At 37.1% G+C, this 17,502-nt stretch overlaps 1 protein-coding gene across 1 annotated transcript; it reads left to right on the top strand.

Moving 5' to 3' along the window:
- Positions 1 to 257: 257 nt before the first annotated feature.
- Positions 258 to 17,286, top strand: rnf144ab (ring finger protein 144ab). The gene is made up of 8 exons (XM_051875717.1): positions 258 to 539; positions 11,037 to 11,190; positions 11,643 to 11,747; positions 11,862 to 11,922; positions 12,659 to 12,869; positions 13,465 to 13,612; positions 13,822 to 13,911; positions 15,842 to 17,286. The coding sequence occupies exons 2-8, from the start codon at positions 11,056 to 11,058 to the stop codon at positions 15,971 to 15,973; spliced, it is 882 nt and encodes a 293-aa protein (XP_051731677.1). The 5' UTR covers positions 258 to 539; positions 11,037 to 11,055; the 3' UTR covers positions 15,974 to 17,286.
- Positions 17,287 to 17,502: the final 216 nt, after the last annotated feature.

The following is a 17,502-nucleotide window of genomic DNA, read 5'->3' as shown; positions in this document are numbered from 1 at the left end:
TCCAATCAAAGTACACAGATATTTTACAAAAGAAAAGCCCTTTTTAAATTTTTGTATTAACTATAACTTTGATCTACATTTACTGCATGAATTTTGAATGTTGTTATAATGTATCATGCAGCACAGGTCATATTAGGACAGCTCTATGCATATTAATGCTCTTTACAACCAGAAGATGGCACTTTACGCTTGTCTGCCGTACACCTACATCACTATTCGCGTCGCGTCAGCAGAGGGCGCTCGTGAGCGCTGGTCTTACAATAACACATCGGTCGCGTCTCAGCAGCCGCGCGCCTCCAAGCGCAGTCAAATGGCGCCTCTCCAGAGAGCCACGGCGACCAGTTTGATCAGCTGATGTTAATTAGTGCATAAACCGCTTGTCTGATATATTACTCTCTTTATGTGTTATGATTCTGCAAACTATGATTTCTTAATTTATCTGCGACAAATGCGGACGTATAGGAAGACATTGCGCTTAGTTGTGCATGGAGCTGATGTTATTCTTATAACGGACTGACAACTGATAGATTCATCCTAAGGTAAGCAATGCGTGTAGTGGTACTTTAAATCATTCTGATATGACAGCAGTGATTTATTTTGGTTGCACGCAACCTTGCATGTTGTATTTGAAAATGTAGCTGTTGTTGACGTTGTCTCTTTGCAACACGTAACATATTGTATATTTTATGAGTACACATTACACAAGCGTTTGGGAAATCTCAGCATGCTGTCAGGCTGATCCGATTCACATAATCCAGGGAAACTCCATTATATCTTATACGTGTCATTTAAGGAGCTGGTCATTCAACAACAGGTTTCCCTATAGGTCTTCCCCTATAACCACCAGTGGCTATAATGATAATAGTGACATCTAAATGGATGGGTTTAATTTACTTCAGAAATGTTTTTTTTAGCAAACCAAATATTGTTTGCTGACGGCTAGACTACTCAGAAAACAGATGAGATAATGTGCCCCCCTTTCCCAGGACAGAGCTCAGTCAAAACATGACCTTTTACAATGTTTGTGGGAGTTGTTCTTAACAGTTTGTTATATAATGCTGACAGTCTACTGTTGATTCATTGGGTGAATATGCTTCCCACATTCGTTGTTTATGCAGTGTTTTAATGCATAAGGAAATCAGTTGTGAAATTTTTTTTTTTTAACAAGCCAACTGACTAGAAAGAGAGAGAGAGAAAATGTGAGAGTTATTCATTAACTAATTATTTAGTTATTTTTTAGTTTTCTGTTATTGAGTAAAAAAAATATATTTAAAAAAAGTCAAAATAGTAATGTTATTTTAGTATTATTTATATACTTATGCAAACAATTTTTTTTCCAGATTTCATAAGTCTGACAATGTGTTCTATATTTTCTTATGATCATCAGTCCACTGTAGAAGAGTGGCCGAGCTGGACATGCGCCCTATTCATGCATAGACTCATTCAAAGCCTCTCAGCTTTATTTGACTGGACTAGCAGCCACAGCCTTGGCATTTGCTGCTGTGGCCAGTCTGGGGGTGACCCAGATCATGCTTGATTTAAGAAATGAACTCTAGATATAGTGTAGTGCCTGACCTATTGATTGGCAACCAGTTAGGAGTTACTCCCAACAGCAGAAATGGCTAAAGCCAGAAAAGTCTTAAATGAACACTCCACTTTTTTTGAAAATAGGTTCATTTTCCAACTCCCCTAAACAGTTGAGTTTTACCGTTTTCGAATCCATTCAGCCGATCTCCGGGTCTGGCGGTACCACTTTTTACCACTTACTGCGTAATATCATTGCGCCTGCTGCAGCCATGGTACGGCAGCAAAGTTCCTTGATTGTTACGCCGAAATGAGAGTATAGTTCCTAGTCATATCGGCCTAGAAAATCGCAACTTTTAATTTTCCGTCGGTCTTAGTACACAATGTAACTACAGAAGAGTCAAGTTTTAAATAGGAAAAATATTGAAACTCTTTGGTCATTTTTTAACGAGATGCTAACGGTCTAATCAGATTCAATGAACTATGCTAAGCTATGCTAAAAGTGGTACCGCCAGACCCGGAGATCGGCTGAATTGATTCGAAAACGGTAAAACTCAACTGTTTAACTCTAGGGGAGTTGGAAAATGAGCCTATTTTCAAAAAAAGTGGAGTGTTCCTTTAAAGGGTTAGTTCACCCAAAAATGATATTTCTGTCATTAAGTACTCACCCTCATGTCGTTCCAAACCCATAAGACCTTCGTTCATCTTTGGAACACAAATTAAGTTTTTTTTTTTTTTTTTTTTTTTTTTTTTTTACCCCCCACAGAAAGCAACGTAATTACCATCATTCAAGGTCCAGAAAAGTAGGCCTCGTTAAAATAGTCAATGTGACTACAGTGGTTCAATCTTAATAAAGTGACAAGAATACTTTTTGTCCGCAAAAATAAAACAAAAATAACGACTTTATTCAACAAATTTGTCTCTCCCCAGTCATTCTCCTATGCAGTTTACGTTCAGCGCTTCCAGGTTCTACGTCAGTACACCGGCTCCTGCGTCAGAATCACACGCATGCGTCATGCTGCTCACGTGAACGGCGCCGGCCAATACTGAGTCGGCGTTCTGACGTAGAACCTGGAAGCACTGAACATAAACTTTGTTATTTTTGTTTTGTTTTTGCGCACAAAAAGTATTCTTGCCACTTCATAACATTAAGGTTGAACCACTGTAGTCACGTTGACTATTTTAATGATGTCTTTACTACTTTTTTTGGACCTTGAATGATGGTAGCTTTGTATGGGGGATAAAAAAGAACCTCTCTGATTTCATCAAAAATTTCTTAATTTGTGTTCAGAAGATGAACGAAGGCCTTACGTGTTTGGAACGACATGAGGGTGAGTAATTAATGACAGAACTTTCATTTTTGGGTGAACTAACTCAAAGAAATGTGGTAAATAATTTCAGATGAGGGATTTATGAAATTAACTGTTTTTTGACACGATTTATAAAACTAACCTATAGTATGTAGAAAATTATTACTAAAAGGGATTTGAGCCCTGCTTTGAACTCCACCTCAAAGAAAACATTTGTTTGCATTTGGTGTATGTGAAGGTTGATGCCTTTAACCTAAATTGGGATGTTCAGATTCAAGAGGGGAAGTTAATGTGTGACGTTACAGAAGCGGGCTGAGCATGAAAGAGGGGCATTAGTGTCTGCTGTAGTACAGCTGGTCAGCTCTGAATGTCCTTTTCATGAAATGCACAGGGACTTCCCATGTCCGGAACAAACTGTGCCTGCCAGCTTTTAGTCTTCCTGCTCTATACACACACAAACACTTTAAATATTATGTCATGGTTTTGTTAATGAAATAAATAAGTATATAAATAAATAAGCCTATTAATGTGTCCTTTATGATTTTTTTTTTTTTTTTTTTTTCTATGACCAGGGAAATATTTAGCATATTTTCAGTCTAGTGAGGACCAGAGGCTGCGGTGACTGACTGCATGCTGATCACCAGCTTTACAGAATGTGAGGTGTATTTATGTCTGGTGGAGCATAATCAGGGGTGTCAGACTCAAACTGCGGCATTTAAGGGCCAGACCGGACTAAGCATCAGCTTATATATATATATATATAATTTTTTTTTTTTTTTTTTCTTGTACCTTAGGCATAAAAAAACTGTTTAAATGTGACTAATTTAAATCACAGACTGCCTTCTTAGTCAAACTCTGACAGAATCGAAACAAAACAGCACGAATGTGTCTTATTTAGCCTTATTCAGTGGTTGAGAAATTTACTTTTTGTATCTGTCCATGTTGTAATGAGTGACTCGCACAAACTATAGGTAAAAATGAACTGGGACACTTGTCACTCCGATGAGATGAAAAGTGTGCATTTTTCATAGTGTTTTTTATTTAAGGAGGTTCTGTCGCTTTAAGATGTGTACTGTCACTTGCAACCAGTTTTTATCCATCCTGCCGTAGTTAAAAGTAGAATATTATGAATATATCATACAGATATGCAAAATGTACTAGAGTGTTTTATTTAGCATCATTTAATTTTAATATTTTTCTGCAAATCATCCAGATTGGACTTGATGGGGCCTATGTTTGGTCCACATGGCCTAGATCAGGGTCAGCCAAACCCCTTTGACATAAAAGATTAAATTGATGTACCCCCTGAGCTTTTTAAGACAATATTTCAGTAATTTAACAACAGATTCACGTGTGTGTGGTTCTCTGATGTTGGTTTATGGTCACATGACAAACCGATAAACAATATTTTATCTTTTTTAGTAAGTTAGTTATTTTTATTTGTTTATATTTTTAAAATAATTTATTTATTTGTTTGCTTTTCTCACAAACCCCTTACAGCTCCCTCACAAACCCCAGTTTGGGAAACCACGGCCTAGATACATTACAGTTACAAACTGTACCTGTACTGTTCCTGTGTATTTGGTATCATGAATTCGCTGTGGGGTCATGTTGTATTGTCAAAAATATGTTTTATTTTTCATCTGCTAATCTCGAATATGAACTTTAATAATGGCTCCAGACATCAAAAGAACAATGAATGGCAGTGGATCTGAACTGAACAGATCAGTATAAAAGGAATCCCAAACGAAGTAGGTTAATCTCCATGCTAATGAGGCCACAGGCCAGTGACTTCAAAACATTACAAATTCACCAAAAAGTAAAAAGCGGCCTACTTTCTTAACCCTTGGATACATATCAAGTATTGATTTCACAAACCTCTAAAATGCTTATGAGAACACAGAGTACACAAAGACAACTCTCCTACATATTTCTCTGTATTTGTCAGACATTTGTTGAATGAGAGATGATGGGTGTGCATTTTGAACGGCTACAAATCCTTTGATCCCAGCCATTCAAGTAATCTGTTAAATCCTCTTTAGATCATGTTGTCTACACTGAAATGGAACAAGCCCTCTAGACATTCATCTCTTGAGCTTTCCCAAAGCTTTCTGATGCACACTGTGATGTGTCACTCTATTAAACACTTGGTAATGATCTCAAATCCTTGTTTGTGAGATGATCTCACATGATCTTATTAGTTGTTCCTTAAATCTTCTCATTAAACGATTAAATTACATTGTGGTATAAACCAAAAATTATTTTTAATTTAATTAGGCATAGCTGTTGGTGTCTGCATATTTTGTGTATTAAAACAACCATAACATTTCCTTACTTATTAGGTAGAGTGTCAACAGTAAGGAATCATATTATGAGGAATGATTTTCCTTAATCTTTTGAGTGAAAACATCAAAAATGTATCATTCTAAACTTCTGTATCTTTACATGATGCAGATGAACTAAAACACATTATTTAGATAATTACTAAAAATTAAAATAGGTCATTTTTCATATTTATGGTGTAGAAAATCTTTTTTGGCATAAAAACCAAAACGTTTTGTGTGAATTACGTTACACAAGCAGGTCTCAGTCTTGCAGAGCATAGGTCTGTGCTCCACAGTCATGCATATGCTGGCATGCGTATGGCAAAAACAGGAAGTGTTGCTGTTTCCTTGGGCAGAGCTTACATCCTGTGCTTGGCAGGAACACACTCAGCTCCCTCAGACCTGCACACTGCTTTGCAGAGATTATTTAAAACCACACTGTTCTAAAATAAGGATACATGCTAGTTTTGTTATATTTGCAGAATTTCCCTTCGTTGTTGTCCATTCCTATTTGTTCTGAAGGAGCCATTAGCATCAGTTTTTCCTACATGGCTACACTGTTTTGCACAAAACTTAGTTTTTACCCATCATTGACTGTTTTAGGATAAAGTGAATGTTTGTTGTTGTATGTAATAACAAAGACCACAGTATAAAGGACCTATATTACTATACACAGTTGCAAGAAAAAGTGTGTGAACCACTTGCAGAATCTGTGAAAATGTGAATAATTTTAACAAAATAAGAGATCATACAAAATGCATGTTACTTTTTATTTAGTACTGTCCTGAGTAAGATATTTTATATAAAAGATGTTTACATATAATCCAAAAGAAAAAAAATAGCTGAATTTATCAAAATGAACCTGTTCAAAAGTTTATGAACCCTTGATTCCTAATACTGTGTGTGGTTACCTGGATGATCTACGACTGTTTTTTTGTTTTATGATGGTTGTTGATGGGAGTCTCTTGTTTGTTCTGAGCAGTTAAACTGACCACTGTTCTTCAGAAAAATCCTCCAGGTCCTGCAGATTCTTCAGTTTTCCAACATCTTTTGCATATTTGAATGACCTTTTGCATTTTGAGATCCATCTTTTCACACTGAGGACAATTGAGGGACTCAAACACAACTATTAAAAAGGTTCAAACATTCACTGATGCTCCAGAAGGAAACACAATGCATTAAGAGCCAGGGGGTGAAAACTTTTGAACAGGGTGAAAATTTGTCCAAATTTTTCTTTCTTGTTTTTAATATCAGTTTTTTTAATTTAGCATTGCCCTTTGGAAGCAACAGAAGATACTTTGATGTTACCCAGAAGACAAATTAAATACAATTTACTTTGATCTTCAAATTCAAAAAATTTTCACCCCCCGCATTAATGCATCATGTTTCCTTCTGGAGCATCAGTGAAAGTTTGAACCCTGGAAAGGGTTCAAATATGCAAAACATGTTGGAAAACTAAAGAATCTGCTGGACCTGGAGGATTTTTCTGAAGAACAGTGGGAAGTTTAACTGCTCAGGACAAACAAGGGTCTCAAGTTGTGGATCATCCAGGTAACCACACACAGTATTGAAAATCATTGATTCATAAACTTTTGAACGGGGTCATTTTAATAAATTCAGCTATTTTTTTGTCTTGTGGATTATATGTAAATATCTTTTATGTAAAATATCTTACTCAGGACAAAATAAAAAAAAAAAATAATGTGCTTTTTGTATGATCTCTCTTATTTTGTTAAAATTATTCACATTTTCACAGATTCTGCAAGTGGTTCACATACTTTTTCTTGCAACTGTATATCAAGTCTTTTGAAGTCACGCCGTAGTATGTTGTGAAGACAATATCAAAATTGGTTAGTCCAGTTCATAAAACCAGTCTGAATGATTTGTTCATGAATCTGACTGATTCAGTTCTGAAATTCATCCCACTGACTCTGGAACTGTTCCTTTAAGGTCGACTTCAGGAGACTGCTACAAGCTGAGTGACTGAGAACATTAGCAATATTATTTTTGTCAGGAACCAAGTTCCGTGTCCATTGTTCATAAACGTTACTGTGGATGCAGAACTGTTATCTTTCTCTTTTTCTCTCTCTCTTTCTCTTAGCAACATTAATTCCGACTAGCACAGTTATATGCTTGTTTATTTACTCACATACTCCTCCTTCGTAATGTAATCCAATTAAGCAATTAGGTTGTTCAGAGATTTCAGTGTTGTTGCTGACACAAATCTGAAGACCTACCAAAGGCGTCTGTACTGTATGTGTGTTCTGAGCACTTTTAGACTTATTTAAAGAGCTTAAATGGTTTCAATAGCCAAATAGGTCTATAGCCAAACTGTTTCTAGACCACTCATAAGAGACAGTTGGAGCGACAATGGAGAGAACAGCTTAATTTGGCTTTAACCTAGATAGATTAAAAATAGATCTTATGTAAGACCTTTATCAGTTATATAATTTTACTCATACTTGTGCTACAAGCTCAGATGAAAGTTATATTGGCCCCAATGCTTTTTGCAAAACTGAACAAAACCAGTTCCCTTATTAAAGTGATCTGTGAGCTCTTTTAAATGTGCACACGCAACAAGAAAATGTGCTTAAGAGCTACTTAAGACTATTGACCTCCATCAGCAGTTAGAGAAGTTCATTTACAGTGCCAGGCTGTTGGACACTCTCCGTCTTCATCTTGGACCCTTTGAGGGATTCATTGTGCCAAACTGATGTGCGTGACACTACTTTATGTCCCTTCCTGACCCATTTTCATGGAGGAAGAGCTCAAGATGTGGTTAGTTGTTGTCTAGATGAATGAACAATGGACGTTTATAGGCCTTCTTTCATGCCTGGGATTTCCCCTTCGATTTTGGAAAAAAATTCTGGGTGCGGTGGACAATTTGTTTCTAGTAATTTGTTTCTTTTCAAAGTTACCTTGTTCTGTTTGTTTGTATTTGAGTCTCCTTTTTGAGTACATAGAACTATGGTAGAGTGCTTTCTCAGAAGCCTATTGTTTATATAGTTCACAGACGTTTGAGTCATTTCTGAACCACTTGCATCAATTGCAAAAATGTCCTTTTTAAACGGGTTGCATAAACACCTTGTCTACCATTGGTCGTACAAACAAAATGAAAAAAATATGAATAGGTATACAATACTGATTAATTTTGGAACTTGATATTGGGTGGAATTCGTGGGAACAGGAAATTTTGACTGACTCTTCATTATTGTGATGTGTGTGTGTGTGTGTGTGTGTGTGTGTGTGTGTGTGTATACATCCCATGATTCATCAAATTCGAAGAATAGAATCAAATGGAATTGTTTGGATTGTAGAAAGTGGGCATTGCAATCTAAAACTGTCTGAACTGTTTCATGTGAGGAACAGGTTGCTGGAGAAAAGGGATTGAAACTTGTCTGGCAACTGGACAAACTTATTGGCCCTGTTTCCACCTGGTATTAAGATGCATTTTTGTCGATTGGATCAAAAGTGGACGACGCTAAATACAGGTGTAAACAGGCCCTAAATGTTTTGAGTTTGTCCACTTTTGATCACTTACAGAGGTAGTCGAAAGCGCATTCGACTGGATCGCTTTCATAGTGTAAATGCTCATGGTCAAATGTGTTCAAACAACCACAAAAAACAGCCTACGCCTACTGACCTAATGCGTAAACGGTATGGGAAGCGCCCTAGCCAGACGGGATTTAAACTTTGTTGGCTGAAGACCCAAGTTTGGTTTCAAGACAAAAAAATGTACCAAGCACAATGTTCTCTCACCATTCCTGATTTCCACCTAGAAATCAGGACACAAGTGGTCAAATGTGGACAAAATAGATTAAAAGATCAGGTGTAAACGGGTGTGTCTCCCTCGTCTACTTGTGATCCGATTGACCAAAATGCATCTTAATATCAGGTGTAAACAGGGCCATTATTTAATAGTAGTTCCTGATATTTGATGTATTATGCCTATACTGTTTGACTGTGACCACGTTTTCAATGTTTGGTAATCGTGAAAGATTTATTTCGTAGTAGGGCAAACTCTGCTGTCTTTAATCACTTGCATTCACACTGACGGGCGTCTTATTGCAAGTGTGATGAGTCATACATTTTGGGTTTCAGTCCTACAGTGTGATGAAGAACCAATAGGTGCACAGCAACTGGTGATGTTTAATGCAGTGTGTTTGTCAGAGAAAGAGAAATCATTCCCTTGACATTATCAACATTGCCTCCTTCGCACTAAAGAAAAAGCAGTCCGCGATAGACTTTAGACACTCCACAACATTTTATTTTTTGAGAATGTCATAAAGTGCAGTGATTTATTGGCCTGTCATTGTTGTCCTAAGAAGTGCATGATACAGTCAATCCAACATAAACCGTCTGTTTCTCACGGTCTGCTTTGACTTCTACCCAAGATGTCACGGCAGTGTACACGTGGCTTTACATATGATAAGACTGAGAATTACTGTGTCCGGTTAAGGTTGTGTGGGTGTGCTGACGGAGGTGAGAGGCCCAAACGGAGAGACGCACAGCCTGCTGAGAGCCCTTTGTTGTTTGGGCTGTCGACTATTCCCACCACTAACACAATGAGATACTGCAGGCGCAAGCACATGAGTCTCCATCTGTCTCCACCTACACAGATATCTGCTGTGGGGAAGCACACTAACTAGTCCATCTGAGTGTTCCTCAATCATTTATATCAGCTCATGATGGTGTGTAGTGTGCAATGAGGTGGTATAGTGGACCACATTTACTTTTCAGTCACTTTAGGTGCAAAAAGTTTTGCTGTGCCATGTTGTGAAGGAGCGTTTGAAAGTTTACACATACAGTAGCCTATAAATTATATGTGTTTGTTATGTGGAGGTCTGTTTGTTTTTAGCAGGCTGCGCTGCGCTGTGTTGCTTGTACTCTCTGAGGGAGTCTGTTCTGTAGGTCTCTACAGTAGAGACAGTCATTAGTTTTCTTTGGGTTGCCTGGCAGCAGTACTGAGGGATATTGACATACTTGCCATCGACTGATTGGACAAGCTCTCAGCAAACAGCAGAATCTCTCGGAAGGAAAACTCTGTGGCAGACCAAGCATTTTTAATGGATAAGTAATGAGATACCCTAAATCTTTATATTCATGGTCCTAGTTAAAGGTGAAGTGTCTTTTTAAAATATTATCTTTTATTATATAAACACTGTATCTCGGTACCATATATCAGCTTTTTGGCCTTTTTATTAATTTATGCATATTTAATTTTGCCTGCTAATTTCCATTATTTATTTTCATTTAGATTACCATTGCTGTCATCTAACACTCACTTAAAGGGTTAGTTCACCCAAAAATAAAATTTCTGTCATTAAGTACTCACCCTCATGTTGTTCCAAACCCGTAACTTTGGAACACAAATTAAGATATTTTTGATGAAATCCGAGGGTTTTCCCCCATAGAAAGCAACATAATTACCATATTCAAGGTCCAGAAAAATAGTAAAGACATTGTTAAAATAGACCATGTGACTACAGTGGTTCAACCTTAATGTTATGAAGCGACGAGAATATTTTTTGTGTGCAAAAACAAAACAAAAATAATGACTTTATTCAACAATTTCGTCTCTTCCCTGTCATTCTCCTACACCATTTATGTTGTATAGCTCAGTATTGGCCGACGCTGTTCACGTAAGCAGCACGATGCATGCGTGTGATGCTAACGCAGGAGCCGGCCAATACTGAGTCAGCGTTGCAATGTAGAACCTGGAAGCGCTGCACTGAGTCTACAATGTAAACAGCAGAGGAGAATGACAGGGATGAAGATAATGTGTAGTGTTTTGTTTTTAATTTATTTCAATAAAATAGTATGGTATTTATTAGCTGCTTTAGCTGTTTTTAAAACATGCTTTCTCTCTGTCTTTTAGTGTCCCAGATTCACGTACCATGAGCAGCTCTCGCTACGAACCCAGCTGGGACGTGGACCTGGCACCACTTCTGTCCTGTAAACTGTGCCTGGGAGAGTTTCCCCTGGAACAGATGACCACAATCTCCCAGTGCCAGTGCATATTTTGCAGTCTGGTAATGACTGTGTCTTCAGTGGCCACTCCTGTTTTTCAGCAATGCGCCAACTAGTCTTACAAAACAAATTGTAATACAGTCTCTTTACATGTGAGAATACAACAGTAATATAACTGGTACTTATAGTATGCCTTTAATTTTTTTGACTTGCCTGATTCCTAATATTCTATCGATAGATAGATAGATAGATAGATAGATGTGTACATGTACTGTTACTAATGCTTTTACTGTTGTTTTTGCCATGCTAATAAAAATTCTTGAATCTTGATATGGGCCAAACTGGCCTGTTCTTTACAAGCAGTTCTTGAATGTTGTCTCAGCAGAATGCTGTGATGGTCTGATGTTGGCTTGACTACAATGAACAGAGCGTTTGTGGGTGGAAACGTAACCGCAGGCAGCAGTTGTCTCATTATTTTTTCAAAGATGAAAAATAGGAAATCTGTCTCTTACAGTGTTTGAAGCAATATGTTGAACTGCTCATTAAAGAGGGCCTCGAACCAGCTATTAGCTGTCCAGACTCTTCCTGCCCAAAACAGGGACATTTGCTGGAAAATGAGGTAAGCTGACTTAAAATTTGTCATTTTTACCAGAGACTAGAAATAATTGTGCTTTATTCATGGTTTCTGTCATTTCCTCCTGTCTTGCTCATATACTCTGTTTCTCTGCTGTAGATTGAGTGTATGGTGGCTACAGAGGTCATGCAACGTTATAAGAGACTCCAGTTTGAGCGAGGTGAGTTTCCCTGAGAGATGCATAAGTACATGTAAATAATTTCATTTTTTACACCCATTTTTAATCATCTCTTTGACTCGTCTACTTAAAAGGTCTTTTTTTTTGCTACTGTGTCTTTAAGAAATACATTGCATTTGAAATTAAAAAAGATAGATCACCCAAAAATGAAAATACTGTCATCATTTACTCACCCTCAAGTTGTTCCAAAACCTGTATGAATTTCTTTCTTCTGCTGAACACAAAAGATATTTTGAAGGGCCCCATTGACTTCCATATGGAAAAAAATACTACTATGGAAGTCAATCAGGCCCATTTTTGTTTAACTATCCCTTTGATAGCGCTTTGTTTCTGTAAGACGGGACTGTGAGTTTCCTGTCATCTAATATAGCATTTTTAAATGCTCACTCTTTCAACATCAGCCTTTTTGCAAAGCCTGCATCAAATTTTGACATTCATAAAACTTTTACACAGAATTATGCAACATGAAGTGATCAGGACATTGTTAAATGTTTCATTCAGAAAGAGCTGTTTTTCCAGCTTAGTTTTTTTTTTTTTCCTCTGGGAGGAAGTTCTTACATCATACAAACTAAGATTATGTGTTCATTCATCAACATATTTTATATCAAAATAAAATTTGATTCCTCAGGTCAGACTGGGAATGTAGATGTCTGAAGTAGTTGCAGATCAGACCAAATGGGTCATCATTTCAAACATGCTGTTTGGCTTTTCTTTACAGAGGTGCTTCTGGATCCTTGTCGGACCTGGTGTCCTTCGTCCTCATGCCAAGCGGTGTGCCAGTTGAATGAAGCCGAGGTGCAGTTGCCGCAGCCGGTGCAATGCCCTCAGTGCAGTCTGCGTTTCTGCTCTGCCTGCAGGGCAGACTGCCACTCGGGCCAGGCATGTCAGGAGAGCCTGCCAATTACCACCTTCCTACCTGGGGAAAATGGGTACTTGCTCTAGTATACTTTAAACCCTCAGCATCAAATCATGTAGAATTCACAGCAGAGATTTTGTTTCTGTGGGTGTACCCCATTATGTTCAAATAATAACAGCCCCTTATTTTCCCTTCAAATACTTTTTAAGTTTCTCTGACCTATTTAAAGTCAAGTATACAGATAATTTTGAAGTATTCAGTGTTATTTTGAAGTAACACTGCATGACTGGTATTCATTTTAGTAACATTTCTGTTTAGAGTCAGTTTGATTTCAACAAAAACACACAGAAAGTGACAGTTTTCAACAAAAAAATGCATTAAAAGTGACAGTAAATACATTCATAATGTTACTAAATTTTCTATTTCAAAAAATGCTGTTCTTTTGAACTTTCTACTCAAAGAATGCTGAAAAAAAAATTTACCCCGAAAAATATAAAGCAGCAAAACTGTTTTCAACATTGATAATAAGAAGAAATGTTATTTGAACTGCAAATCAGCATATAAAAATGATTTCTGAAAAATTACAGACCCCAAAAACTGTAGTGTTTATATATAAATTTGAAGCATCTGGACATCTGTTCTGTTCCACGTTCATCTCCCCACTTCAGTTCCAACATCAAGAGCCAGGAGGACGAGGCTCCGATCAAACGCTGTCCTAAATGTAAAGTCTACATTGAGAGAGATGAAGGCTGTGCCCAGATGATGTGTAAGAACTGCAAGCATGCCTTCTGCTGGTACTGCCTGGAGTCATTGGATGTAAGTTGTACATATGACTTGTTTAACATTATTATTATTATTATTATTACTGTTTTATTATTAGACTTGATGTCTATACTAATTATGTACCATAAAGGTAGAACTTCCATAGGAATATCTAGACCAATATATTGTAAGAGTTTTGAAGCTTCTCTGTGTAACTCATATTCATCTTTATTGACACTAACATCTTTCCTTCACCTCCTCAGGATGACTTCTTACTGATCCACTATGATAAAGGTCCGTGCCGGAATAAACTGGGTCATTCCAGAGCCTCCGTCATCTGGCATCGGACACAGGTATGTACCACATGAGCGCATCCCTCCAGACTGCAGATCTGAAGTGCTAAAGACAAGCTGGCCCACACAGTTCACCTGAAATAACCCTCCATTTCTATAAAAGTAACCGAGCATGATTTATCATTCTGTAGTAGGGAGATATGCATTTATTTTGTGTTATGTCACACTTGCTAATGGCTTACTTTACTGTGCAGGGAGATTAGAGACACTTTATTATATTTGAAATGGAGAGAGAGTGAGATGGTGTTGATCCTCAAAAGCACAACAGGAGGCAATTCTGTCATTAATTACACCCGTAAGACCATCGTTCATCTTTGGAACACAAATTAAGATATTTTTTGATTAAATCCGATGGCTCAGTGAGGCCTGCATTGCCAGCAAGACAATTAACAATTTCAATGCCCAGAAAGCTACTAAAGACGTATTTAAAACAGTTCATGTGACTACAGTGGTTCAACCTATGAAGCGACGAGAATACTTTTTGCGCGCCAAAAAAACAAAATAATGACTTTATTCAACAATATCTAGTGATGGGCGATTTCAAAACACTGCTTCATGAAGCTTCGAAGCTTTACGAATCGTTTATTTCGAATCAGTGGTTCGGAGCGCGTATCAAACTGCCAAAGTCACGCCCCCCAGTGGTGAACTATTGAAATTACGAAACACTTATCACGTAACGAAGCCTCGTTTACTGTTTACTTAAATCACGTGACTGTGCCACTCCGAATCCCTGATTTGAAACAAAAGATTCGTAAAGCTTCTTGAAGCAGTGTTTTGAAATCGCCCATCACTAGATATTGTCAAAGTCGTTATTTAGTTTTTTTGGTGCACAAAAAGTATTCTTGTCGCTTCATAACATTAAGGTTGAACCACTGTACGACATGAACGACATGAGGGTGAATAATTAATGACAGAATTTTCATTTTTGGGTGAACTAACCCTTTAAATCAGTTAAAAAAAAAATAGGTACATTTATGTGAACATAATTTTTATTTATATATATATATATATATATATATATATATATATAATATAGATATTATGTATGTGTGTGTATATATACAGTATGTATATGTATGTGTATATATATATATATATGTCAAAATTGACACTATTTTAGTGCACATAGTCTTGTGGTGAACAATTAACTCATGCAAGTTAATACACAGCAAAAATTGTTTGTCGTGGTAATATCTGAAAATTTGCTTCTGCTCTGGAATGGCGTTCCCTCTCTGATGACATCAGTTTGACGGCTTGGGTAGAATATCCTTAACCACTCCCCTCCAACCGTCCGCCTGCTATGAGCAAGAGATGGAGAGGAGGTGCTAAAATAAAACTCCGCCCTCTATTCAATATTCCGTTTCACCTGTCATAACATATTTGCAATTTCCAGTTCACATGGACTTTAATATATATTATAGCATTTATTTGAAATAGATATCCTCTGTAACATTATAAATATGGTCACCTTTTGCTCAATTTAAAGCACCTTGCTTAGTGTTAAAATATATCTATTTTAAAATAAGGTCACAATATTAATACTGTTTTTAAGAAGAAAAGTTTCTGGCTCAAAAGCAGCATGTTTGCTTGTTGATATTCCATTTTATTAGAATATTCGTAAAAAAAAATTGGAAATGGAATTAAAAGTCTTTACTTTCTTGACACTCCCAAAATTATAATAAAAATAGAAACTTTTTTCAGAAACTAAATCTGTCCCTATAGCATAGGATAAACACCAAGATATGATATGATCACCAAGAAACATTACTGCCCCCCTGTGGAAGAACGCCATCTGGTTTGACATGTAAAAGCATCACAGGCCAATATCCGTTTCAGTTTATAATCAACAGGAATGTGCACTCATTATTATCTTGTTTTTCCCTCCTTTCTTTTTTTTTAATCATTGTGATCTTTTCACCTCACTGTTCAGGTTGTTGGGATCTTTGCTGGCTTCGGTCTGCTCTTGCTAGTGGCCTCCCCTTTTCTTTTGCTGGCAACTCCCTTCGTGCTCTGCTGCAAATGCAAGTGTAAGCGTGGCGACGATGACCCTCTTCCTACCTAGAGCTCTGTTTCAGCTTCAGGAGGCGACTTTCAGCTCGTTTGACCGAGGATCAGCTGTGATCCAGTCTCGTCTGATTCTCCTGAGCACACTTTGCAGGGGCATTGGTGAAAGACTCAGCTCATCTGTCCGTGAGACTCCGCATCTCAGTTGCATTAAAATGGTGACTTGCATTGAAAGGTGTTATGAAAGAGCAGAGAAGCTGAGTGGATGAGCCATCAGAGTTAAACAAATCTGTAGTGTTTGGAAACAAGCACTTCTGTTTCCTGTATGACATACAGCTATCCTTTTGTTACACACGGTCTTGTACTCTATCTTTTCTCATCTTCACTGTTTCTTCACTTTATGTGGTATTATAGTTAACTAAGCTATTTTATGATGTTGTTTATCCTGGGATATAACAAAAGACAAATTCTGTTGACTACAGACTTGACAGAAATACATTTCTTAGCAGTGCTTTCATACTTTTCTTGTAGCATAATCACATAACCTCAGTTTTTCTAGTCAATTTGCAAATGCATGCTGGAGGCAGAGGATGTTTCACTTCTGTACTTCCTGCAGAGGCTCTAATGAGCCTCAGCCTGCCACTTGCTTCTATATGCTTCCTATACACTCGTTCTTGGGACAGTAAAACCCCGTTCTTCCATTTGAATCTACTCAGATACTATACACACACTCCAGACGTAGCAGATGTACCACCTGATGCCTTCTCAAAGCTTGTAGGCTTGGGTGTTGCTGAAAGATTTCTTATCATCATGGTATGGGAGAGCTGGTCAGATATCAATCACTGTTTATAACCGAGCTATCACAAACGAATCATTAATGCAACTCATATTTTATACATGTCGTGAATGATGTCATCTACGTACATTTTGTTGATATAACACATATGTTGGCTTTTGTATTTCCAACCCAGAAGGGTCTTATCCACAACCTGTTGAAGATCCAAATACAAACCTGCATTACCATGTGCCTGCCAATTTAGGTCAAAGTAATCAGGCCAGTGAGGCTTAACTTCTTACTTTTCAGGTCACTCTAGAAGTTATTTAATTAATTTATTTTTTTGGAGTAATACTTTTGGGAACAATTTGCCAAATGTGATGTGTAAGCCCATGTGTTCACTGTCTAGCACATTAATAATTGTTTGATGACTAGGGTACACCTAGTTTTTGTTCTTGTTCCTTCAGTTAAATATGCCTTTAATTTTTTTCTATGTTTTGTAAACTTTTTTTGTTGAAACACTTTTTGTAGCCAAATGTATATAATGTGTATTCACAAGTTTTTCATGTTTAAATATATTATTATTCTGCAGTGCATTTGGTTGGCTTTTCTTTTGCATTAGAACAACTAAAATAATTAACTTAAAGCAGAACAACATAAAGCTGTACCTTTTAAATGTCGTACTTAATTTTTGAATTTTTGAAAGTTAAATCTCATTTAATACTTATAACTACTAACTTATTACAAATTATGTGCTCAAGTCCTCCTGCTTTTTTTTGTTCAATACATGAAGATGCTGCCTGTAAACTGTA

The sequence above is a fragment of the Ctenopharyngodon idella genome, chromosome 20, assembly GCF_019924925.1.
Source record: "Ctenopharyngodon idella isolate HZGC_01 chromosome 20, HZGC01, whole genome shotgun sequence".
Taxonomy (NCBI): domain Eukaryota; kingdom Metazoa; phylum Chordata; class Actinopteri; order Cypriniformes; family Xenocyprididae; genus Ctenopharyngodon; species Ctenopharyngodon idella.
The sequence above is the reverse complement of the archived record's forward strand: the minus strand, read 5'-3'. Positions and strand labels throughout refer to the sequence as shown.

Coding starts and splice junctions, on each gene's coding strand:
- rnf144ab (XM_051875717.1), top strand. CDS start 11,056: ATGAGCAGCTCTCGCTACGAACCCAGCTGGGACGTGGACCTGGCACCA. Junction 11,191..11,642: donor AGTGCATATTTTGCAGTCTG/GTAATGACTGTG, acceptor TGTCTCTTACAG/TGTTTGAAGCAATATGTTGA. Junction 11,923..12,658: donor GAGACTCCAGTTTGAGCGAG/GTGAGTTTCCCT, acceptor TTTTCTTTACAG/AGGTGCTTCTGGATCCTTGT.